This window comes from Pholis gunnellus (genome assembly GCF_910591455.1).
Source record: "Pholis gunnellus genome assembly, chromosome: 6".
Lineage (NCBI taxonomy): Eukaryota > Metazoa > Chordata > Actinopteri > Perciformes > Pholidae > Pholis > Pholis gunnellus.
This window is the reverse complement of record NC_136532.1, coordinates 28,729,591-28,757,254: the sequence shown is the minus strand read 5'-3', so window position 1 is coordinate 28,757,254 and position 27,664 is coordinate 28,729,591. Positions and strand designations below refer to the sequence as shown.

General features: G+C 41.4%; 1 protein-coding gene across 1 annotated transcript; it reads right to left on the bottom strand.

Moving 5' to 3' along the window:
- Positions 1-782: 782 nt before the first annotated feature.
- Positions 783-27,664, bottom strand: fnbp1a (formin binding protein 1a; the record flags this gene model as incomplete). Its single annotated transcript, XM_079161479.1, has 17 exons — positions 783-811; positions 3,294-3,452; positions 6,279-6,415; positions 7,274-7,419; positions 7,774-7,906; positions 11,081-11,205; positions 12,642-12,833; positions 15,200-15,376; positions 15,888-16,034; positions 21,048-21,176; positions 21,561-21,575; positions 22,093-22,188; positions 22,370-22,432; positions 24,806-24,953; positions 25,136-25,186; positions 26,695-26,810; positions 27,635-27,664. The coding sequence occupies 17 exons, from the start codon at positions 27,662-27,664 to the stop codon at positions 783-785; spliced, it is 1,893 nt and encodes a 630-aa protein (XP_079017605.1).

Below are 27,664 nucleotides of genomic sequence, written 5' to 3'. Positions count from 1 at the left end.
TCTCGGCCAATAGGAACGATTCTTTTCAACAACACATTCGTACAAACATTAATTTAAAGAGGGTTAAATACAGCAGGTTCAACGGATCTCAGGTCAGTTGATCAGTGAATCAGATCAATTATAAAATAAAATATTATGTTTCAAGCACATAAAACATAAATGCATCATTTTGGGCTCAACTGTGAAATAGAATAATTTAAGGATAAATTAATAAGATTAATACATTTGATCAGAAGATTAGGATTTACTTTCTTTTATAATTTATTGTAATTATTAAACTCATGAAAACATGAATGTGTATTTCAACAGATAAAGAAATGATTAATGTGATAATCTGGATCTCCAATAAATACATAGGATATGGATCAGAGCTCCACTGAATGGGACCTGTCTAATATCTGGGTTCTGTTATTACACATGATCTGTGTTTGGGACCTGTCTAATATATGGGTTCTGATATTACACATGATGTGTGTTTGGGACCTGTCTAATATATGGGTTCTGATATTACACATGTGTGTTTGGGACCTATCTAATATCTGGGTTCTGATATTACACATGATCTGTGTTTGGGACCTGTCTAATATCTGGGTTCTGATATTACACATGATCTGTGTTTGGGACCTGTCTAATCTCTGATCTCTCATTTATGATGTAATTTCTCAGTCACCAGTAGAGCCTCTCTTCCATCGTGTCATCTGATTGGCCGAGATACCTGAAGAGTTAAACTGTCCAATGAAAAGCTGTTACCTTCCTTTAGAGACGTCCTCACTGGTGGAATACTAGACTAGCCGACTACTCTGCACAAAGCCTACAAATACAGACACACAGAAGCCAGAGAGGGAGACAGACAGGTAGAGAAGTCAGAGCTGGTAGAGTGAGACAGGAGGTCAGACTGCTGCCGTCTGCACTGTGAATACTAAAATGTGTTAATAGTTATAACAATAAAATGTGTTTAAATCAGATCTCAGATCACAATCTTTAATCTGTTTTTCTACATTTAAAGACATGTTTCACAATAATTCGTAATTCATAATTACATCAGCAAATCAAAAGAGGCAGAGCCTGAGATGAGATTCACCTGTCTTACACTTCAGCACACAGACAGGCTGAGCACATATACCACAGACAGGCTGCTGCTGTAACCATAGCAATCAACGTGTTGACATTCAGCGATCAAAGGTCATTGAGGTCATCAGGAGGAGGGGAGGGGGTCAGAGGTCAAAGGTCATAGAGGTCAAAGAGCAACATAATTTAAAGGCCGCCCACTCCGAGAAGATACTTATATATAAAAATAATTATTATTATATATGAAAATAGTTATGATTATAGATATAATTAAAATGATATATAATTATACTGATTTAAAATCCTGGACGTAGTCCTCGCTACAACTGTAACGACGACATCATCGGAACATTTTCAGATCTATTTGATGAGCGATAGAAGACGGACAGCCTCAAAATCCTTCTAAATGAACAGGAAGTCACGTTAAACACGTCATGTTCATATATATACATATACTTATCCCATTATCTTATGTTCTCATTGCACAGCTACTGTGCTCCTCAGCTGCTCTGCTTCAGTGCAGCTTGTTTTAAGTAGAGCTTTTATCCAATCAGAGTTCACCTCTGTGTCTCTAGGTAGAAGAGAGGCCCCAGGCCTGCAGACTCACCAGTGAATCCATGTGCAGGTTAAGTGAATGGGGACGATGTTGTTGATCGTCATAGTGTTCAACCAATCAGATCTTTAGTTTGACGTGGTGGGCGTATTCTTTGACGTGTCAGAGCTGCTAGCTGGCCTACAGCTACGTCAGCATTAACACACAGCTCAGTTTTCAGGAGCAGCTCTGCAGTGAGGTGCAGCGTGAGCTGTGATTGGTCAGTGGGCGAGAGCACGTGACTATTGTGAAACGAAACTTAACGTAGCCAGCAGAGCTTAGTCAAGTAGTAAGAGTTCAAATTGAAAGATATGGAAGAAATAATGACATTTTTAGCATTTTGCTTGGTGTAGATTTTATTCTTTTTACCTAGCTTTGTGTTTTAACACTCAATGTCTGAAGGAGGAGAAACAGATTAGTGAGTTGTGATTTAACCGTGAGATTAAACTCTTTGTCAACAAAGAAAGGAGGATGGAGTTTGTCTTTAAGTGGTCAGCATTTGGTAAGTCACCTGCGTTTGTTTTTTACATCTAATATCTGAACGGCCCTCGAGTGTGTAGCAGAATGTGTGTTGCTGCTGTTGTTTTCCCGTTAAGCTAGTTAGCGTAGCCTCCCAGAATACTTGCGGAGCCCCAGCTGTTTTTTATTTCGTTTTTTTCTGTTCCGGTTCAGAGGTCACACAGACCGCTGTCTCCTAGTGAGCGCAGAAAACATATTTCCTACAATTTAAGCTTCTGCATTTTCCAAATGCACTAGTATTATTCAAACGTATTGTTCAGTTCGTAAGCCTCGTACCGAACGGTTTAATACGAATACGTGTATTGTTACACCCGAGAAACGAATAATAACCGTAGCTGTGGCGCCATCATGAGGTTATTAGGAGGTGGCTCTGCTGCAGGACAGCAGTGAAGGCCCAGGTATAACACGCACGGCCCGCCACTGATATATATACTGTATATATGTATACATATACACAGTATATATATATATATATACATATATTTATATATATATACTGTATATATGTATATTTATATATTTATGTTATATCGTAGTGCAGCGAGGAACCAACGTGGAATAAAAGGAACAAACGTAGATGTTTTTGTGGTCACAAACATAGAATACAACATTTATTCATATTATTGTTCTTATGAATTAGAATATGAATAATGAAAAAACTGTTGCTGCAGTTCATGAGTTTCATACAATAATTTATTTTATTTTCTGTTTTACAAAGTGAAGGAAAATCATTTCCTTAATAAATGTTATATCTGATGTTAGTGACCAGGAAACAAACTGATTACCATTATAATTATTGTTATGATTATTATCATTATCATTATTATTTAAATATATCTCTATGTACATTTGAATGTGTAGGAAACATCAGAGAGAGACGTGGACAGCTGGATTAACCCCGAACCCTTAACCCCGAACCCTTAACCCCTAAACCCCTAAACCCTAACTCAACGTGAGCCCCAACTGCTCACATTGCTTTTAGTTCTTGGAGTGGACGGCCTAGAGGTCACGTGGAGGTTGTTAAAGGTCATATTTACAGGTCATTAAAAGTCCTACTGAGGTCAGATGAAGGTGGTATAAAGGTCACATGAAGGTCATATGTAGGTCATGGCACCTTTGGCACTGCTGTCCAGGAAGACTTTGATGTAGGAGGTGGGGACGTATCCCTCCTCCTCCAGGTTCCTCCGTACTCTGGTCCACCCATCACCTTTGTCCTCTTCCACCACAGAAAGTAGTTCTCCCTCCACCATCGACAGAGTGCCTTCATTTTGTCCTGCAGAAAATCAGAAACATGTCAGACCGTCATTCAGTTCATTCTGCCCTCTAACAGAGAGTCCGGATCGGATCCCTGCTCCTGTAAAACATGTTCAGGTGTTGGAAGGACCAGAACCCTTCGTCTCAGACTGAAAGAGTCCAGGTGAAAGGAGGTCTTCACTTCAGACTAAAGGATCAGGTGAAGGTTTTGGGAGGGAACTTCTCTGTCCCCTTGTTTGTCTTTGGGCTTAAATCTCAGTTCCACAGTTCTCCTCGTCCTCGTTTGAATGTCATGCTGTTACTGTCACTCATCCGGTCCAGCTCTCCGGTGCTGTTGTGTGTCGCCCACCAGGCCTCTTGGTGAGTTCCTGGAGGAGCTCCACACATTAGTCTCTCACTTCCATGACGACAGCTCCGCACTCATCCTGCTCAGTGACTTCAACATCCAGACTGATAAGTGAACCTCTCCTCTCCTTCCTCTCCTCCTTTGACCTTTACCACTCCTCTTCTCCTCCTACCCACAAGGCAACCAGCTGGATCTCATCTTCACTAGACACTGTTCTACTGCCAACCTCTCCGTCACTCCCCTCCAGCTCTCTGAGCACTACTTCATGTCCTACTCCCTCTCCTCTCCTCCTCCCTTACTTCCTCCACCTACCCACATGGTCTCTACCCGTAGTCATCTTCACTCCCTCTCCCGCTGATCTTTCCTCTTCTGTTACCTCTGCTCTCCTTGAATCCTTCTCTGCTATCCCCTGATGCTGCTGCTGATCTCCTCCTCAGCATCCTTTCTTCTTCGTTGGACGTCCTCTGTCCCTTCACCTCCAGGCCTGCACGGCCAACCCCCCCCCTCCCCATGTCTGTGGGCCTCAGTGCTGCTGACAGACGGAGCCTCAGAGAGGCTGAGCGTAAATGGAGAAAAGGCAAAACTTCTTAACTTTCTATCTCTTCTTTCCACGTTCTCCTCCTCTCTATCTGCTGCTAAAGCTGCTTTCTTCCGCTCTAAAATCCTAACTTCTGCTTCCAATCCTAAAAAACGTTCTCTTCACTCCTCCAACCCCCTCCTCCTACTTCCTCCCTTCTCCCTGATGATTTTCCCACCAGTCCAGGTTCAAAGTGGGTCACTGGACTGAGACGGCCCTCCTTAAGGTGACGGAGTCGCTTCACCCTGGAAGAGCTCTCAAGTGGAGGTACGCATCGCTGTGTGCTTGGCTGACATCTTGAAGTGGATGACGACACAACACCTGAAGCTGAACCTGTACCAAACCGAGCTGGTGAAGGGCTGCCCGCACCGAGACCTGTCCATCACCATGGACGAGACCGTGGTGACGCCAACTCGGACTGCGAGGAACCTGGGTGTGACCCTGGACGACCAGCTGTCGTTCTCAGCAAACATCTCATCGGTTACACGCTCCTGTAGATTCCTGCTCTACAACATCAGGAGGATTCTCCTCTTCCTCACTGAGGAGACGGAGCAGGTCCTCATCCAGGCTCTGGTCATCTCCCTCCTGGTCTACTGCAACTCTCTACTTGTCGGAGCCCCGGCGTCGGCCATCAGACCTCTGGAGCTCGTCCACAAAGCTGCAGCTCGTCTGGTGTTCAATCGCCCCAAGTTCTCCCACAACCTCCCTTCTCCGTGCTCTACACTGGCTCCCTGTAAGAGCTCTCATCCAGGTTCAGACTCTGGTGCTAGCCTACAGGTTCAGACTCTGGTGCTAGCCTACAGGTTCAGACTCTGGTGCTAGCCTACAGGTTCAGACTGGTGCTAGCCTACAGGTTCAGACTCTGGTGCTAGCCTACAGGTTCAGACTGGTGCTAGCCTACAGGGCAGTGAAAGGAACAGCTCCTTCCTATCTCCATTCTATCTCTGTTCTCTGTCCTGGCCCCACGATGGTGGAATGAACTCCCCACTGACGTCAGGACAGCAGAGTCGCTGCCCATCTTCCATCAGGCTGAAGACTCACCTCTTCAAGAAGTGCTACCCTGAGCCTTCCTCTCAGCACTGGTTGTATTCGTATTAGTTTGTTGCACTTATTGTATTTGTTTGTTTCTGCACTGTACGTTTGCTCTGGTTTATGCTCTGAGATGTTTAAAGGAGATGCACTCATGACTTCTGGTGACTAGTAGTTCTCTTGAATACTATGTTGAATGAAGGGACAGAGCTCACTTTGAGACCCTGACTAGGGTCTGGATTCTGTCAGGGCTCTGTGGGGGATCAGGTTTATGTATACTGAGGGAATACTAACTTTGGAGTTCTTTATTTGTTTATTTCTTGTGTTAATGATTTGATGAAGCTGATGATGAAGAAGAGTATTTATTGTTTTCAGCTTTCCAGTTTGTATTGAAGATCAACTTTAAATAAAAGTCTCTGTCTTGACTAGTGACTCTCATGAGTGACTAAAGACTCAAACGACGACTGAAGAGACAAAACGTCAACTTTACATTTATTTTGTCAGGAGACACAAACACCTCGTCGACTAAAGTCTCGACCGGACGACCTGTAATGAGCCATAATGACCTGCATTGACCCACAACGACCCGTAATGACCCGTAACGACTGTAACGACCCGTAACGATTCGTAACGACCGTAACGACCCGTAACGACCCGGAACGATTCGTAACTACCGTAACGACCCGTAACGACCCGGAACGACCCGTAACGACCCGTAACGACCACAGCGAGCCGTAACGACCCGTAACGACCACAACGAGCCGTAACGACCCGTAACGACGCCTAGGCAATAAGTTCTGAGCCTGAAAATGTCACTGAGTACCTGTTAGTCAGCTGATGTGCAGTAGTAGTAGATGTAGTAGTAGTAGTAGTAGTATTACAGTAAACAGTACCTTGGAACGGGTAAAGGGACTTGCAGGTGCCGATACTCGGTAATGGTTCTTCATCTTCAAAGTCATCATCAAACTCTGAACTACGAGATTTAAACTGAAGCTCTGCACTGTGGTCTTCAGTGTAGCTGCCGTCAGGACTGAAGAGAGAGAGAGACAGGTAGAGGGACAGACAGGTAGAGAGAGAGAGACAGGTAGAGGGACAGACAGGTAGAGAGAGAGAGACAGGTAGAGAGAGAGAGACAGGTAGAGGAAGAGACAGGTAAAGAGAGAGACAGGTAAAGAGAGAGACAGGTAGAGGGACAGACAGGTAGAGAGAGAGAGACAGGTAGAGGAAGAGACAGGTAAAGAGAGAGACAGGTAAAGAGAGAGACAGGTAGAGAGAGAGAGACAGGTAGAGAGAGAGAGACAGGTAGAGGGACAGACAGGTAGAGAGAGAGAGACAGGTAGAGGGACAGACAGGTAGAGAGAGAGACAGGTAGAGAGAGAGAGACAGGTAGAGGAAGAGACAGGTAAAGAGAGAGACAGGTAAAGAGAGAGACAGGTAGAGGGACAGACAGGTAGAGAGAGAGAGACAGGTAGAGGAAGAGACAGGTAAAGAGAGAGACAGGTAAAGAGAGAGACAGGTAGAGAGAGAGAGACAGGTAGAGAGAGAGAGACAGGTAGAGGGACAGACAGGTAGAGAGAGAGAGACAGGTAGAGGAAGAGACAGGTAAAGAGAGAGACAGGTAAAGAGAGAGACAGGTAGAGAGAGAGAGACAGGTAGAGAGAGAGAGACAGGTAGAGGGACAGACAGGTAGAGAGAGAGAGACAGGTAAAGAGAGAGACAGGTAAAGAGAGAGACAGGTAGAGAGAGAGAGACAGGTAGAGGGACAGACAGGTAGAGAGAGAGAGACAGGTTAAAGCATGCTTAGTCGATAAACATTGAATCCTCTCAGTACTACAGGAGCATCAATAAATTAATCAATAATCAATAATCAATAATCAATAATCAGTACCTCTCTCTGCTGGCTGGACTCCGGTCTTCCAGCTGCTTCAAGCTGCTGCTTCCTGGAGTGTCGACCTGAGAATTTAACCCACAACCTCCACTTTGTCTCCGACTGCTGAGGTCACAAGCTTTGGAGTCGGCCTCTGAGAGCCACGCCTGGAGAGTACAAGTACATCAAGTACTGGGTTAATGTGATGCTGGACAGGTACATGAAGTACTGGATTACTGTGATACTGGACAAATACATGAAGTATTGGATCACTGTGGTACTGGACAAATAGATGAAGTACTGCATTACTGTGATACTGGACAGAATCTCCTGTGTCCTCTATGTGGTGCTAGAGGACGTCATACTGCTGTTTATCATGTACACTGTGTACTTTTCATATACATGGGATGACTTCCTGTTGTCAGTAGGTGGCACTATGTACTATGTACGGTGTGTATAGTACTATGTGTGTACTATATGTATATACAGTACTGTGTGTACATAGTATTACTGGTATAAACCTGGTTCCTCCTCAGCTCCTCCTCCAGTCTCTGTAGACTTTGTTTCACTTCATCCAGTCGAGGCTCCAAACTGCCGGCATCGCCCATCTGAGGATTTCGTTCATAAACTTCCCTCATTTTCAACAGAGCGTCTCTGAAACAACAGAACAATACAAATAGTTACTTTAACTAAGAAGTATAACCAAGAAGTATTACCAAGAAGTATAACCAAGAAGTACAACCAAGAAGTATTACCAAGAAGTATAACCAAGAAGTACAACCAAGAAGTACAACCAAGAAGTATAACCAAGAAGTATTACCAAGAAGTACAACCAAGAAGTATAACCAAGAAGTACAACAAAGAAGTATAACCAAGAAGTATTACCAAAAAGTATAACCAAGAAGTATTACCAAGAAGTACAACCAAGAAGTATTACCAAGAAGTATAACCAATGTATGTATATATATGTATATATGTGTGTATGTATGTATATATATGTGTACGTGTATATATGTGTACATATATATGTATATATGTGTATATATATGTGTGTGTGTGTGTATATCTATATATATGTGTATCAGTGGCGGGCCGTCAGGGCCTGCAAAGCCTTCTCTGCTGGCCTAAACAGAATCACAAAGTTATAGCTATTTTATAATTTAATAATTGTTCTTACATACACTACATGTATCATAATTTACAAAAATATTTTTTACCATTATCATATTTTCTCATTGCGCAGCTACTGTGTTCCTCAGTTGCTCTGCTTCCAGTGCAGCTTGTTTTAAGTAGAGCTTTTATCGTGTTGCTGCTGTTGTTTTTCCATTAAGCTAGTTAGCCTAGCCTCCCAGAACACTTGCGGAGCATCAGCTGTTTTGTGTTGTGGTTCTTTTTGTTCCGGTTCAGAGGTCACACAGACCACTGTCTCCTAGTGAGCGCAGGAAACATTATATTTCCTACAATTTAAGCTTCTGCATTTTCCAAATGCACTAGTATTCAAACGTATTGTTCGGTTTGTAAGCCTCGTACCGAACGGTTTAATACAAATACGTAACATTATATAGTTACAGCCCAAGAAACTAATAATAACCCTAGCTGTGGCGCCATCATGTGGTTATAAGGTGGTATTTTAGCAGTGAAGGTCCAGGTATAAAAAGCACGGCCCGCCACTGATGTGTATATATGTTTATATACATGTATATATATTTGTGTATATGTGTATATATGTTTGTATACATGTATATTAGGGGTGTAACGATACACGTATTGGTATTGAACCGTTGGGTACGGGGCTCACGGTTGGGAACGGGGCTCACGGTTGAGTACGGGGCTCACGGTTCGGTACGCATTACGAACCAAACAATACGTTTGAATAATATTATTGCATTTGAAAAATAAAACGTAGCTGAAATTGGTGGAGCCACTGCGCTCAAACATGGCAACCCACCCGCCGTAACATGCTACTTCCTGTTTACACGGCACCATCACGCCCAGTGCACGTGAAGAGTCACGTGATGTTCGTTACAAACTCTCCTCCAGCGTTTCTCTGTTCCTGATTCAAACAGGACTAAAGGTTGATCCTCCTCTGAGGGATGAACCAGGCTCCATTCCTCCAGACCATAATTCCTGCTTTGTTAAAGAAAACAAAAGCCCAAACAGAGAATCACATCAGACGCCCCCTTGAGAGTCTCACCAGAGGATTTGGCATTTCTGCACAAACAGTTTGTTCACTTTTATAACTCACAACATATATTCTGTTCACCTTTTTATAGAACTGTCACAAAGCTATATTTTGTTCAGTCTTTATAATCATCACAATATATAACTTGTTTAAACGTATTATAACTGATTTAATATAAACTGTTTTATCTCATGATAGAAACGTTTCGCCTGCTTAGACACTTTATGTAACCAGACCGATCCTGTGACATCCTGTGACATCCTGTGACATCCTGTGACATCCTGTGATATCCTGTGACATCCTGTATATGTATACATATACAGTATATACCGTACATGTATACATATACGGTATATACTGTATATGTATACATATACAGTATATACTGTACATGTATACATATACGGTATATACTGTATATGTATACATGTGTGTATTATATACACATGTATACATATACAGTATTGTATATGTGTATTATATACACATGTATACATATACAGTATATACTGTACATGTATACATATACAGTATATACTGTATATGTATACGTGTGTGTATATATTAGTGGTGTAACCGATCACGGATTACACCTCACAGTTTGTCACACTTGTGAACCGCGGATTAATTTAGTTTTTTTCTTTTTTTTTACAGTGTAATCATCATAGTGTGTAATAGTTTTACTGCTGCTGCTCCTTTTCAAGTAACACGTCCCCGAATATCAATGCAGAGCGTCAGTGAGCAGATATAAAGCAGGAGTGTGTTCATGTGAACGGAGCGTGAAGCTTTTAACGGTGAGTCTGTGAGTCGCGGTGAACGGAGGAGCTTCAGAAGCTCCCGGCGTCATTTAAATCGCAAATTCAGGAGCATTTTGTCTTTCCTGTAACTTCTAATGAGGATGAGCGTGGTGGACAAAAGCGTTACGGTCTGTAGGCGTTTAAAGAGAAAGACACACAACGGCTGACTGACGGTTGACTTCATCACGGAGGAGCGGTAGATTCATCGTCCTGTAGACACGCCCCCTCTGTGAGAGTCACACACACACACACACACACACACACAGAAGCAGCAGAGTGAAGCTAGAAGGCTCAACAGTAACGTCAGCACAGAGAGGTGGACCCTCTCCAGACCATGGAGAGATTCTCATCTTCTTCAACACAAATGTAAAGTTGTAGACGTGTCACAGTGATGTAAACATTATTGTGTATTTGAATGAATAACCTGACAGGAAGTAAACAATAACCTGACAGGAAGTAAACAATAACCTGACAGGAAGTAAACAATAACCTGACAGGAAGTAAACAATAACCTGACAGGAAGTAAACATTGACCCAAGTTGTTGCCGAGCAGTTCAGTTCAGTGTGAACTAGCTCCGCTCTGCTTTCTTTCTTTTTAGTATCTTCAATATTTTTGTTTTCATGTGAGACTTTAGCCCAAAGTTCTTTCTTTCAGTGTTCTTGAAGTTCTTTAATTAATAAATAGAAAGCAGTTATATTTGACTCCTCCCCTTTTCTTTGCTGATCCGAACCGTGACTCAAGAACCGTGATCCAAACAGAACCTTGAGGTTTGTGATCCGTTGCACCCCTAATATACATGTGTGTGTACGTGTGTGTACGTGTGTGTACGTGTGTGTATGTGTGTGTACCTCTGCTCTCTCTCTCTCTGGATCTCCTCGTTCATGTTGTTGATTCTGGTTTGAAGTTTCTTTCTTCTCTGTTCAGGAGGAAGATGACTGCAGTCTGCAGGACCGGAGCCCTGCAGCAGGTCATGATGTGACACACGTCATGGTATGACATCACATCACATGACATCACATTATAGCTACACACTGAAAATCATAAAATAATAATAATAATATTGATAATAACAATAATAATGACAACAATAGTAAATGTAGCTTCATACACCTGAGTGTTACAGACAGACAGGTGTGATACTGACCAGTTTAAGTGACAGCTGTCCAATCAGAGAAGAGCATGAAGGAAACATGACAACATTAACAACACAGCTATGGGCTCAAATACATGTGTGTATTTATATATGTGTACATATACATGTGTGTATTTATATATGTGTACATATACATGTGTGTATTTATATATGTGTACATATACATGTGTGTATTTATATATGTGTACATATACATGTGTGTATTTATATATGTGTACATATACATGTGTGTATTTATATATGTGTACATATACATGTGTGTATTTATATATGTGTACATATACATGTGTGTGTATCTATATGTGTACATATACATGTGTGTGTATTTATATATGTGTACATATACATGTGTGTGTATTTATGTGTGTAAATATACATGAGTGTGTATTTATGTGTGTAAATATACATGAGTGTGTACTTATGTGTGTAAATATACATGAGTGTGTATTTATGTGTGTAAATATACATGAGTGTGTACTTATGTGTGTAAATATACATGAGTGTGTATTTATGTGTGTAAATATACATGTGTGTGTATTTATGTGTGTAAATATACATGAGTGTGTATTTATGTGTGTAAATATACATGAGTGTGTATTTATGTGTGTAAATATACATGAGTGTGTACTTATGTGTGTAAATATACATGAGTGTGTATTTATGTGTGTAAATATACATGAGTGTGTATTTATGTGTGTAAATATACATGAGTGTGTATTTATGTGTGTAAATATACATGAGTGTGTATTTATGTGTGTAAATATACATGAGTGTGTACTTATGTGTGTAAATATACATGAGTGTGTATTTATGTGTGTAAATATACATGTGTGTGTATTTATGTGTGTAAATATACATGTGTGTATTTATGTGTGTAAATATACATGAGTGTGTACTTATGTGTGTAAATATACATGAGTGTGTACTTATGTGTGTAAATATACATGAGTGTGTATTTATGTGTGTAAATATACATGAGTGTGTACTTATGTGTGTAAATATACATGAGTGTGTATTTATGTGTGTAAATATACATGAGTGTGTATTTATGTGTGTAAATATACATGAGTGTGTATTTATGTGTGTAAATATACATGAGTGTGTACTTATGTGTGTAAATATACATGAGTGTGTATTTATGTGTGTAAATATACATGAGTGTGTACTTATGTGTGTAAATATACATGAGTGTGTACTTATGTGTGTAAATATACATGAGTGTGTATTTATGTGTGTAAATATACATGAGTGTGTACCCCTCTCTTGAGGCTGCGCAGACACTGCTTCCTGGTTCTGGAGCCAGAGCTCATGAAGTCATTCAGCCGCTGTGTGATTGGTTCTCTGGAGGCAGGGGGCGGGGACTGGGGACTGTTGGCTACTCCCCCAGGTGAAGGTGAGGTCGGGGGTGGAGGGGGAGGCTGCCGGGGGGAGGAGAGGAGGGTCAACAGCTGGAGAGAGAGAGAAGTGTGGTGAGTACAGGTGACTCCTTCGTGTGTGTGTACCTGTTGTGTGTGTACCTGTCGTGTGTGTACCTGTTGTGTGTGTAACAGTCTCTCACGCATGTGTACAGATGGAGTGGAGAGCATATTGTACACGACTCTACTGCACACTTGTGGTCAAACTACAAAAAAAAAGCTTACGGAGAATTCAAGTAGCTTCTAATGACGCTATGAGGAAACTGCTGAAGAGGCCGAGATGGAGTAGTGCTAATGAAATGTTTGTGGCTGCACAAGTCAATACTTTCCAAACTGTGTTAAGAGATCTCATGTATAAATTACTTTGTCGACTTAATGACTCTGAAAATGAGATCATATTGGTTTTAACCAACATAAGGTTTAGTAGCACACGCTACCAGTCACAGCTGTGGCGACATTGGTACAGCTGTCTCTTTGTAAGGCATTGCTCGGCCGATGTACTTTTATTGTTTGTGTCTGTCATTTTATGTATTTGTCAATCTGGACTCTGAGTCTGAAAATAAAGTTTATCTATCTTGTCTACATGATGGTCACAGAAATGCATGGCCGCGTCACCCAGAGTCCTGCCAGTACCCTCGACGTGCGTGAATATGGGAGAGCCCGATCACTGCTGCTAGCAGCTTTAATTATTTTTGGAACTTAATAAACTCTGTTATACTTTAAAGAGCAGCTTTCTGTGATTACTTTGTGCATGTGTATTGTGATAACAGCTGGATATGTGGCCTGTGCTCGAATTCAAACCTTCACCGTTCACTCTGAATGTGTAATAGTACTTTGACATTGTGAGTGAATACTAATTATGAGACTTAGTCCCGTTATTATTAATAATTGTTAGTAAGTCTATTGACATTAATAATTCAATTGATGTTAATAATTTAGTTTTCATATTGCTGATAACCAAACACACTCCTTTTCGTTCCCAAAAAGGTTTTACCAAGAAGTATGACCAAGAAGTTTTACCAAAAAAGTTTACCAAGAAAGTTTACCATGAAGTTTTACCAAAAAAGTTTACCAAGAAGTATTACCAAGGAAGTTTACCAAGAAGTTTTACCAAGAAGGTTTACCAAGAAGTTTTACCAAGAAAGTTTACCAAGAAGTATTACCAAGAAGTATTACCTGTCGTGTGTGTACCTGTCGTGTGTGTACCTGTCGTGTGTGTGCGTATGAATTTGTTGTGTGTGTACCTGTTGTGTGTGTGCGTATGAATCTGTTGTGTGTGTACCTGTCGTGTGTGTGCGTATGAATCTGTTGTGTGTGTACCTGTCATGTGTGTACCTGCCGTGTGTGTGTACCTATTGTGTGTGTGCCTGTTGTGTGTGTGTACCTGTCGTGTGTGTGCACCTGTCGCGTGTGTGCGTATGAATCTGTTGTGCGTGTACCCGTCATGTGTGTACCTGTCGTGTGTGTGTACCTGTTGTGTGTATGTGGGTGTACCAGTTGTGTGTGTATCTGTCGTGTGTGTACCTGTCGTGTGTGTGCCTGTCGTGTGTGTGTGTGTACCTGTCGTGTGTGTGTGTGTGTACCTGTCGTGTGTGTGTGTGTGTGTGTGTATCTGTCGTGTGTGTACCTGTCGTATGTGTACCTGTCGTGTGTGTATCTGTCGTGTGTGTATCTGTCGTGTGTGTACCTGTCGTATGTGTACCTGTCGTGTGTGTATCTGTCGTGTGTGTATCTGTCGTGTGTGTACCTGTTGTGTGTGTGTGTACCTGTCGTGTGTGTACCTGTCGTGTGTGTGTACCTGTCGTGTGTGTACCTGTCGTGTGTGTACCTGTCGTGTGTGTACCTGTCGTGTGTGTACCTGTTGTGTGTGTGTGTATCTGTCGTGTGTGTACCTGTCGTGTGTGTGTACCTGTCGTGTGTGTGTACCTGTCGTGTGTGTATCTGTTGTGTGTGTATCTGTCGTGTGTGTACCTGTGTGTGTGTGTGTGTGTATCTGTCGTGTGTGTACCTGTCGTGTGTGTACCTGTCGTGTGTGTACCTGTCGTGTGTGTACCTGTCGTGTGTGTACCTGTTGTGTGTGTGTGTATCTGTCCTGTGTGTACCTGTCGTGTGTGTACCTGTCGTGTGTGTGTACCTGTCGTGTGTGTATCTGTTGTGTGTGTATCTGTCGTGTGTTTACCTGTTGTGTGTGTGTGTGTGTGTATCTGTCGTGTGTGTACCTGTTGTGTGTGTACCTGTCGTGTGTGTACCTGTTGTGTGTATCTGTCGTGTGTGTACCTGTCATGTGTGTACCTGTCGTGTGTGTACCTGTTGTGTGTGTATCTGTCATGTGTGTACCTGTCGTGTGTGTACCTGTCGTGTGTGTACCTGTCGTGTGTGTACCTGTTGTGTGTGTGTACCTTGTTTTTCCGGATGAAGGGCCAAAGCTTCCTGCTATGTCTCCGCCCCTCCATTCGGTTGTCTAGGTAACTAGATTCAGAGATGCTCCTCCTCATGGTGGAGCTGTAGTCATCAAACTCTACGTCACCTGGAGGGTCGAAGCCCGATTTATACACTTCCACCACCTGCCGGGTGTCCTACACACACACACACACACACAAACACACACAAAGACACATACATACACACACATCAGAATACACGAACCCTTTGAAACATTCAGGTGTCACATTGACATAAACCAAATCACGTTGAAGAAAACAAAGAATGTATTGAAAGTAGAAGTTATCAGTGAATGTTCCAGTTAGAACAAGTATCTGGTGCTTCTAACCCTAAACCAACCCGAACCCTCCACGAGAGAACCTCAGGAACAAAGGCTGAGGCTTCAAGAAGACTATGTTCCGACAGACAGATGGATAGAGACAGACAGGCGTGACCTGGTCCACTAAGACCTGGTTGACTAAGACCTGGTCCACAACGCCTGGTCTAATAAGATCAGGTCTTTCGGGACACTCTCAAGGTTGAACAAAGACCTCTATGGTTCAGCACTTTCTACCTACGTTGAGCGTGATCTTGTTCTGTGGTTCGTTTCAACAGGAACCAGAATCTCCACCTGAACTACCAGATTTGAGCCCAGTTGAGACTCACCATCCTGGGCTGGATTCCCTCTGCAGCATCCACCATGACATCCAGACAGCGACTCGCAACAGGAAGAACTTTTCTCTCAGCTTCAGCTGATGAACGCATTGCGTCACAGATTCTCTCAATGCGCCGCTCCTCCATGTCCTGGATCCGCTAAAACACAGAAATATGAATATATTTAGTGTTTAACTGGTACCAGAGTGTAGTACTGCTGTTTTAAATGGTGTATAACTGGTACCGGAGTGTAGTACTGCTGTTTTAAATGGTGTATAACTGGTACCGGAGTGTAGTACTGCTGTTTTAAATGGCGTATAACTGGTACCGGAGTGTAGTACTGCTGTTTTAAATGGTATATAACTGGTACCAGAGTGTAGTACTGCTGTTTTAAATGGTATATAACTGGTACCAGAGTGTAGTACTGCTGTTTTAAATGGTGTATAACTGGTACCAGAGTGTAGTACTGCTGTTTTAAATGGTATATAACTGGTACCAGAGTGTAGTACTGCTGTTTTAAATGGTATATAACTGGTACCAGAGTGTAGTACTGCTGTTTTAAATGGTATATAACTGGTACCAGAGTGTAGTACTGCTGTTTTAAATGGTGTATAACTGGTACCAGAGTGTAGTACTGCTGTTTTAAATGGTGTATAACTGGTACCAGAGTGTAGTACTGCTGTTTTAAATGGTATATAACTGGTACCAGAGTGTAGTACTGCTGTTTTAAATGGTATATAACTGGTACCAGAGTGTAGTACTGCTGTTTTAAATGGTATATAACTGGTACCAGAGTGTAGTACTGCTGTTTTAAATGGTATATAACTGGTACCAGAGTGTAGTACTGCTGTTTTAAATGGTATATAACTGGTACCAGAGTGTAGTACTGCTGTTTTAAATGGTATATAACTGGTACCAGAGTGTAGTACTGCTGTTTTAAATGGTATATAACTGGTACCAGAGTGTAGTACTGCTGTTTTAAATGGTGTATAACTGGTACCAGAGTGTAGTACTGCAGTTTTAAATGGTATATAACTGGTACCAGAGTGTAGTACTGCTGTTTTAAATGGTATATAACTGGTACCAGAGTGTAGTACTGCTGTTTTAAATGCTGTATAACTGGTACCAGAGTGTAGTACTGCTGTTTTAAATGGTGTATAACTGGTACCAGAGTGTAGTACTGCTGTTTTAAATGGCGTATAACTGGTACCGGAGTGTAGTACTGCTGTTTTAAATGGTGTATAACTGGTACCAGAGTGTAGTACTGCTGTTTTAAATGGTATATAACTGGTACCAGAGTGTAGTACTGCTGTTTTAAATGGTGTATAACTGGTACCAGAGTGTGGGTTACTGTTGTTTTATCTGGTGTATAACTGGTACCAGAGTGTAGTACTGTTGTTTTACCTGGTATATAACTGGTACCAGGGTGTAGTACTGTTGTTTTACCTGGTATATAACTGGTACCAGGGTGTAGTACTGTTGTTTTACCTGGTATATAACTGGTACCAGGGTGTAGTACTGTTGTTTTATCTGGTATATAACTGGTACCAGGGTGTGGTACTGGTATATGACTGGTACCAGTGTGTAGAGGTGCTGGTTTACCTGGTATATAACTGGTACCGGGGTGTGGTACTGTTGGTTTACCTGGTATATAACTGGTACCAGGGTGTGGTACTGTTGTTTTACCTGGTATATAACTGGTACCAGGGTGTGATACTGTTGTTTTACCTGGTATATAACTGGTACCAGAGTGTGGTACTGTTGTTTTACCTGGTATATAACTGGTACCAGGGTGTGATACTGTTGTTTTACCTGGTATATAACTGGTACCAGAGTGTGGTACTGTTGTTTTACCTGGTATATAACTGGTACCAGGGTGTGATACTGTTGTTTTACCTGGTATATAACTGGTACCAGAGTGTGGTACTGTTGGTTTACCTGGTATATAACTGGTACCAGGGTGTGATACTGTTGTTTTACCTGGTATATAACTGGTACCAGAGTGTGGTACTGTTGTTTTACCTGGTATATAACTGGTACCAGGGTGTGATACTGTTGTTTTACCTGGTATATAACTGGTACCAGGGTGTGGTACTGTTGGTTTATCTGGTATATAACTGGTACCAGAGTGTGGTACTGTTGTTTTACTTGGTATATAACTGGTACCAGAGTGTGGTACTGTTGTTTTACCTGGTATATAACTGGTACCAGAGTGTGGTACTGTTGGTTTACCTGGTATATAACTGGTACCAGAGTGTGGTACTGTTGGTTTACCTGGTATATAACTGGTACCAGAGTGTGGTACTGTTGGTTTACCTGGTATATAACTGGTACCAGAGTGTGGTACTGTTGTTTTACTTGGTATATAACTGGTACCAGAGTGTGGTACTGTTGGTTTACCTGGTATATAACTGGTACCAGAGTGTGGTACTGTTGGTTTATCTGGTATATAACTGGTACCAGAGTGTGGTACTGTTGGTTTACCTGGTATATAACTGGTACCAGAGTGTGGTACTGTTGGTTTATCTGGTATATAACTGGTACCAGAGTGTGGTACTGTTGTTTTACTTGGTATATAACTGGTACCAGAGTGTGGTACTGTTGTTTTACCTGGTATATAACTGGTACCAGAGTGTGGTACTGTTGGTTTACCTGGTATATAACTGGTACCAGAGTGTGGTACTGTTGGTTTACCTGGTATATAACTGGTACCAGAGTGTGGTACTGTTGGTTTACCTGGTATATAACTGGTACCAGAGTGTGATACTGTTGTTTTACCTGGTATATAACTGGTACCAGAGTGTGGTACTGTTGGTTTACCTGGTATATAACTGGTACCAGAGTGTGGTACTGTTGTTTTACCTGGTATATAACTGGTACCAGAGTGTGGTACTGTTGGTTTACCTGGTATATAACTGGTACCAGGGTGTGATACTGTTGGTTTACCTGGTATATAACTGGTACCAGAGTGTGGCACTGTTGTTTTACCTGGTATATAACTGGTACCAGGGTGTGATACTGTTGTTTTACCTGGTATATAACTGGTACCAGAGTGTGGTACTGTTGGTTTACCTGGTATATAACTGGTACCAGAGTGTGGTACTGTTGTTTTACCTGGTATATAACTGGTACCAGAGTGTGGTACTGTTGGTTTACCTGGTATATAACTGGTACCAGGGTGTGATACTGTTGGTTTACCTGGTATATAACTGGTACCAGAGTGTGGTACTGTTGTTTTACCTGGTATATAACTGGTACCAGGGTGTGAAACTGTTGTTTTACCTGGTATATAACTGGTACCAGGGTGTGATACTGTTGGTTTACCTGGTATATAACTGGTACCAGGGTGTGATACTGTTGTTTTACCTGGTATATAACTGGTACCAGGGTGTGGTACTGTTGGTTTACCTGGTATATAACTGGTACCAGAGTGTGATACTGTTGGTTTACCTGGTATATAACTGGTACCAGGGTGTGGTACTGTTGGTTTACCTGGTATATAACTGGTACCAGGGTGTGGTACTGTTGTTTTACCTGGTATACAACTGGTACCAGGGTGTGATACTGTTGTTTTACCTGGTATATAACTGGTACCAGGGTGTGATACTGTTGTTTTACCTGGTATATAACTGGTACCAGGGTGTGGTACTGTTGGTTTACCTGGTATATAACTGGTACCAGGGTGTGATACTGTTGTTTTACCTGGTATATAACTGGTACCAGGGTGTGGTACTGTTGGTTTACCTGGTATATAACTGGTACCAGGGTGTGATACTGTTGTTTTACCTGGTATATAACTGGTACCAGAGTGTGGTACTGTTGGTTTACCTGGTATATAACTGGTACCAGAGTGTGGTACTGTTGGTTTACCTGGTATATAACTGGTACCAGGGTGTGGTACTGTTGTTTTACCTGGTATATAACTGGTACCAGAGTGTGGTACTGTTGGTTTACCTGGTATATAACTGGTACCAGGGTGTGATACTGTTGGTTTACCTGGTATATAACTGGTACCAGGGTGTGATACTGTTGGTTTACCTGGTATATAACTGGTACCAGGGTGTGATACTGTTGGTTTACCTGGTATATAACTGGTACCAGGGTGTGATACTGTTGTTTTACCTGGTATATAACTGGTACCAGAGTGTGGTACTGTTGGTTTACCTGGTATATAACTGGTACCAGAGTGTGGTACTGTTGGTTTACCTGGTATATAACTGGTACCAGGGTGTGGTACTGTTGTTTTACCTGGTATATAACTGGTACCAGAGTGTGGTACTGTTGGTTTACCTGGTATATAACTGGTACCAGGGTGTGATACTGTTGGTTTACCTGGTATATAACTGGTACCAGGGTGTGATACTGTTGTTTTACCTGGTATATAACTGGTACCAGAGTGTGGTACTGTTGGTTTACCTGGTATATAACTGGTACCAGAGTGTGGTACTGTTGGTTTACCTGGTATATAACTGGTACCAGGGTGTGATACTGTTGTTTTACCTGGTATATAACTGGTACCAGAGTGTGGTACTGTTGGTTTACCTGGTATATAACTGGTACCAGAGTGTGGTACTGTTGGTTTACCTGGTATATAACTGGTACCAGGGTGTGGTACTGTTGTTTTACCTGGTATATAACTGGTACCAGAGTGTGGTACTGTTGGTTTACCTGGTATATAACTGGTACCAGGGTGTGATACTGTTGTTTTACCTGGTATATAACTGGTACCAGGGTGTGGTACTGTTGTTTTACCTGGTATATAACTGGTACCAGAGTGTGGTACTGTTGGTTTACCTGGTATATAACTGGTACCAGGGTGTGGTACTGTTGTTTTACCTGGTATATAACTGGTACCAGAGTGTGGTACTGTTGGTTTACCTGGTATATAACTGGTACCAGGGTGTGATACTGTTGGTTTACCTGGTATATAACTGGTACCAGGGTGTGATACTGTTGTTTTACCTGGTATATAACTGGTACCAGAGTGTGGTACTGTTGGTTTACCTGGTATATAACTGGTACCAGAGTGTGGTACTGTTGGTTTACCTGGTATATAACTGGTACCAGGGTGTGGTACTGTTGTTTTACCTGGTATATAACTGGTACCAGAGTGTGGTACTGTTGGTTTACCTGGTATATAACTGGTACCAGGGTGTGATACTGTTGGTTTACCTGGTATATAACTGGTACCAGGGTGTGATAGTGCTGGTGCTGGTCCTGGTTAAACTGGTTTAAACTGGTCACATAGTCTTTCCTGGACTCTTCAGCAGCTTGTTTTTTCTGTTGAGCCGTCTGCCGAGCCTGAAACCAGGAGAGGATTTTATACAAAATATATTAATACACATACTGTTAAAATAATGTTGTGTCCCAGTGGTGTGCATCACTTTTTAGTGTCCACTGGTTTACATTATTGTGTGAGCTACTTCCAGCGTTTCTGTATTTGTAAGTTTCCTAATTTTAAAGTATATTTCTTTAATGCTGCCCATGTGTTTTCTATTTGAAACATTGGGCTCATAGGGCCACTGTAAATAACTGTAAATAACTATAATAACTGTAAATAACTAGAAACTGTAGTAACTGTAATAATTGTAAATAACTAATAACTGTAAACGTCTGCTCAAACACTCCACAATCTAATAAAAAACAAATGGAATACATATGTTGAGTTTAATTAAAGGAACTTACCTTCAGTGAGCAGCGCTGACAGACAGACAGAAGTGCAGATTAGTTAGATATCAGCACTGATGTTTCACCAAAATAAAAGTTGAACTTTCATTGTTGATGAGGTCAGTTTCACTTTGGCACAGATCAGATATTACAGTACATTACAGTCATTTAACAGACACTTTTATCCAAAGCGATACAATTCAGATTCTATCCCATTTGTACCCTGTAGGCACAGCTACAGGAGACATTTTTGGGGTTAAGTGTCTTGCTCAAGGACACATCGACATGCGATTAGCGGAGCCGGAAACGGGAATCGAACCACCGATTCTCTGATTGAAGGACTGCCCTGCTATCCACTTAGCAGTCGCCCTCAGATATCTGAGATACAGGAAGTAATATCAGCTGTTTCATTCATTCACACATTCATTGGTTCATTCACAGCTGTGTGATCATTAGGATCATTAACATGTTGACTCAGAATAAGATTAGTACTATCAACAGAACTACGGTGTAAAGTACACAAAGTACAACAGTACTCTCAGCTATCCACCTTCTCTCCGTCCGTCTTGTTGTCCAGGTCGATTCTGTCGGAGACTTGCTGAGCTCGCTCCGCCTCCTTACAGTCACGCTCATACCGACGTTTACTCTGCTCAGCAAAATGACAAGTAAACAAAAGAGAAATAAAAACGTCACGCAGAGTTCTAATTTAGTCTTTATGTTGTGAATGTGGGCGGCGTTAGAGGCGTAGCGTTTGTAGGCGGAGTTAGAAGCGTAGCGTTTGTGGGCGGGTCAACAGGTGTTGGTGGGCGGAGTTAGAGGTCACTCACAGATTCAAGTTGTTTCCAGGAGCTCTCAATGTGCTGCTGGGTACGGCGGCCATCTTGGAAATGCTGCAACAACAAAACAAAAAAACTAGTCAACACATTTCTATTTCATTGGTCAGACTTCTTCATCATCTTTAACTAGTTTATATTTCATTTCATATCTTATTATGTCTTTCTTTTTCATTTAGAAATTAGAGATTACGTCTTATTTATTAGTTTGTTGTTTCCTCGACCTCACTGCAGCTTTCGACACCATCAACCACAACATCCTTCTCTCCCGCCTCGAATCCTCCCTCAATATCACCGGAACTGCTCTCTCCTGGCTTAAATCATATCTTACAAACATTTCATCAATATCAACAGTTCATCAGTATCAACAACTGCACTTCCTCCACTCTGTCTCAAGGCGTCCCCCAGGGTTCTGTGCTTGGTCCTCTTCTGTTCATCCTCTACTTTCTCTCTCTTGGTAACATCATACGTCAACATGGTCTCCACTTCATTATCACTGCTACTCACTCCACTCTGACCAACTGCCTCACTGACATTAAATCATGGATGGAAACCAACTTCCTCAAACTTAACTGTGATAAATCCGACATGATCATCATTGGTCCCACATCCCTCACTAGGCAAGGCAAGTGTATTTGTGTCGCACATTTCAACAACAAGGTGATTTAAGCCTCAAAACATGAGGCAAAAGAAAAGTAGATTTAAAAACAATAAGAACATTCATTGAAACACTAAAAAGAGTCATTAAAACACTAAAAACCAGTGTAAGAAATAGAATACAGTAGTAAAATGCAGAAATGCAGAAATGTATTAATATCCTTGAATGTGTTGAATTAAAGGCAGCAAACAGAGAAGTCTTCAGTCTGGATCTAAAGCAGCTGAGGGGCTCAGCAGACCTGCAGCTTTCTGGACTTGGTTCAGATATGTGGAGCAGAACACCTGAATGCTGCTTCTCCATGTTTAGTTGTGACTCTGGGAACAGGAAGTAGACCGGTCCAGACCACCTCAGGGGTCGGGATGGTTCATCAGGTAGCAGCACATCAGATGTGTTTTGGCTCTAAACCATTCAGTGCTTTATGAACCAACAGCAGGACTATAAAGTCAAGTCTTTGTTGGACAGGAAGCCAGTGCAAAGACCTCAGAACTGGAGTGTCACTAAAACCAGTCACAACTTCACCATCGACGACTCCACTCCGTCTCCCTCCCCACACATCAACCTCGGAGTCATGTTTGACAGCAACCTCTCCTTTGAACACCACGTCAAACAAATCACCAGAACTGCCTTTTTCCACTTCAAAAACAGAGCCCGTCTCCGCCCATCACTCTCCTCATCTGCTGCTGAAACATTGATCCACGCCTTCATCACCTTCAGCATCGACTACTGCAACAGTATTCTTTATGGCACATCATCCAAAATCCTAAATAAACTCCAGAACATCCAGAACTCTGCTGCTCGCCTGCTCACCCACTCCTGCTCCCGTGACCACATCACCCCTCCAGAACCTCCACTGGCTCTCAGTCCCACAACGGATACAATACAAAGTCCTTCTGCTCACTCACAAAGCCCTCCATGATCAGGCCCCTCCTACCTCACCGACCTGCTCCACCACCACACTCCATCCCGTCGGCTCCGCTCCTCTGATGCCTCCCGTCTCTTCCACTCAGGACCGAGCAGCGAACACGGACAGAGCCTTCTCCATAGCTGCCCCCTCCCTCTGCAACTCTCCCCTAGCACATCCGAGACTGCACCGATCTTTCCATGTTCAAATCCCAAATCAAAACCCACCTTTTCAGAACTGCTTTTAATGTGTGAACAATATTGTGTGTTTTATGTTTTTAGTGTATCGCTTTTCTTATCTGATGATTTTAATGTTAAGTGTCTAAAGTGTTTGAGTATTCTGAAAAGTGCTCTATATATAAAATGTATTATCATTATTATCATTATCATCATCATTATTATCATTATTATCATTATCTTTATCATCATTATCATAACTATTATTATTATCATTATCATCATCATCATTACTATTATTATCATCATCATTATTATTATCATCATCATTATTATAATCATTATTATTATTATCATTATTATTACTGTTATTATCATCATCATCATTATTATCATTATTATCATAATTAATATTATAAAAGCAAGATTGATGAAAAGAGGTGTCTTCAGCTGGTCTCACTGAAACCAGCTGAAGACACCATCTCACTCAGTGAAGACGCTTGCTGCTGCTTTATCATTTATTTATATATATTATATTATTTTTGACCACAAGAAGGTTTGAATGCAGGATTGACGTATTGTTTGCAAACATAAACTAAATGATATATTCCGCCTCTGAAAGCTTTACAATCGTCACTGAGCTGTTTCTCAGGGTTGATGGGCTTCATTCCCTGTGTGTTTGTTTGTTTACTCACAGTCTTCCTCTCAGCCTTTACTTCCTGTGTGTATCGTGTCAGCTCACACACGATCTGTGTGTTGAGGTTCTCAGCGAGTTCTTCTCTCTGAACGGCGAGTTCACTCAACTGACGGAGAGTTGCTGAAAACGCCAAACACCAGGTGTACCTGCAACAACGAATGAGAAGCCAGCTATACCTCAGTGAACCAATCACACACCTTAAAGCTGCTGTCTCATTAACATATTAGCTCCACCTGTCGATGTTGTTATTGTCACTCTACACACCACACTTTCATTCTCACTGAGGCACATTTATAGAGAATATTGAGAGAGAAACATGTCAGCTGACCTGCTCTCATCCTCTCTGCTCCTCTTGGGATGATACTTCTTAGACAGACTCCTGCAGACAGACGGGAGGACAGAGAGACACGTTTATATGAATACATTAATTAATATACATACAGGAAATGTGTATGTAACATACAGGTGATGTAAAGGTAACATACAGGTGATGTATCGGTAACACACAGGTGATGTATAAGTAACATACAGGTGATGTATCGGTAACACACAGGTGATGTGTAAGTAACATACAAGTGATGAGTAGGTAACACAACAGGTGATATATAAGTAACATACAGGTGATGTAAAGGTAACACAACAGGTGATATATAAGTAACATACAGGTGATGTAAAGGTAACACACAGGTGATGTAAAGGTAACACACAGGTGATGTAAAGGTAACACACAGGTGATGTAAAGGTAACATACAGGTGATGTAAAGGTAACATACAGGTGATGTAAAGGTAACACACAGGTGATGTAAAGGTAACATACAGGTGATGTAAAGGTAACATACAGGTGATGTAAAGGTAACATACAGGTGATGTAAAGGTAACATACAGGTGATGTAAAGGTAACACACAGGTGATGTAAAGGTAACATACAGGTGATGTAAAGGTAACATACAGGTGATGTAAAGGTAACATACAGGTGATGTATAAGTAACACACAGGTGATGTAAAGGTAAAATACAGGTGATGTATAACTAACACACAGGTGATGTAAAGGTAACATACAGGTGATGTAAAGGTAACATACAGGTGATGTAAAGGTAACACACAGGTGATGTATAAGTAACACACAGGTGATTTATAAGTAACACACAGGTGATGTAAAGGTAAAATACAGGTGATGTAAAGGTAACATACAGGTGATGTAAAGGTAAAATACAGGTGATGTAAAGGTAACACACAGGTGATGTATAAGTAACACACAGGTGATTTATAAGTAACACACAGGTGATGTAAAGGTAAAATACAGGTGATGTAAAGGTAACATACAGGTGATGTAAAGGTAACATACAGGTGATGTAAAGGTAAAATACAGGTGATGTAAAGGTAACACACAGGTGATGTAAAGGTAAAATACAGGTGATGTAAAGGTAACACACAGGTGCTGTATAAGTAACACACAGGTGATTTATAAGTAACACACAGGTGATGTATAAGTAACACACAGGTGATGTATAAGTAACACACAGGTGATGTAAAGGTAACACACAGGTGATGTAAAGGTAAAATACAGGTGATGTAAAGGTAACACACAGGTGATGTATAAGTAACACACAGGTGATTTATAAGTAACACACAGGTGATGTATAAGTAACACACAGGTGATTTATAAGTAACACACAGGTGATTTATAAGTAACACACAGGTGATGTATAAGTAACACACAGGTGATTTATAAGTAACACACAGGTGATTTATAAGTAACACACAGGTGATGTAAAGGTAAAATACAGGTGATGTAAAGGTAACACACAGGTGATATATAAGTAACACACAGGTGATTTATAAGTAACACACAGGTGATATAAAGGTAACACACAGGTGATTAAGTACCTGATCTGTTTGGCGTAGCTCAGCTCGATGTCGGCTCTCTCTTTAACAAACTTGCTGTATCTTTCCAGGAAGTCAATTCCCCAACTGGTGTGTTTCTCCAGGTTATCAAACTGGTCCTGAAACAGTATTAGTAGTATCAGTACCAGTATAGTTAATCATATAGTTAACCATATACTAATACATGTACACTGTACTTATCTATATACATGTACACTGGTCACACTGCACTACTTTACTAATATATATATATATATATATATATACAGTATATCATAATAAACGGAAACTCTTTGGGTTTCACACTGTTGGTCAAATAATGACATCATAATTAACCTTTAAATCATCAGCTGAAGCTCTTCTGTGGTTTTTGAATATTTGTACTTTGTACCAAACATCAAAGGAATATAAATCGTTGCAGAACATTTTACTTTAACATTTTCTTTATCTAAATGATCTTTTATAATTATTGTTGGTTTTGTCTCTGTGGTGCGATGCGTACTCGTGACATCATCAATGCACTTCATCCTAAAGATGATCTGAAATGTAAACATCATGAATCATCTTAATGATGTTTGAACCAGATGTAGAGGAGTTAGACCCTCAATCTGTAAACCAGTAAATATGAAGTGTTGATCCTCATGAGGACAGTCATGTATACGAGGCTACATTCATATATATATATATAAAATATAATACATAATCATAGTATTAATAAGTTTGAGGAAGTCTGGGTCGCTGCAGCATCATGACGACGCAGAGCTGTCGTCACTCACTGTGTTGCTATGGCAGAGCAGACAGAAGCACGAGGGCCTCACACACACACACGCACGCACACGCACGCACGCACACACACACACGCACACGCACACGCCGCCCGGTTACCGGTTCGTCCCCGACAGGTTCCCTGTTAACGGTCTCAGGTGAGAACAGGTGTACGTACCCACAGCTCGGTGCCCCAGTTGCAGCTCAT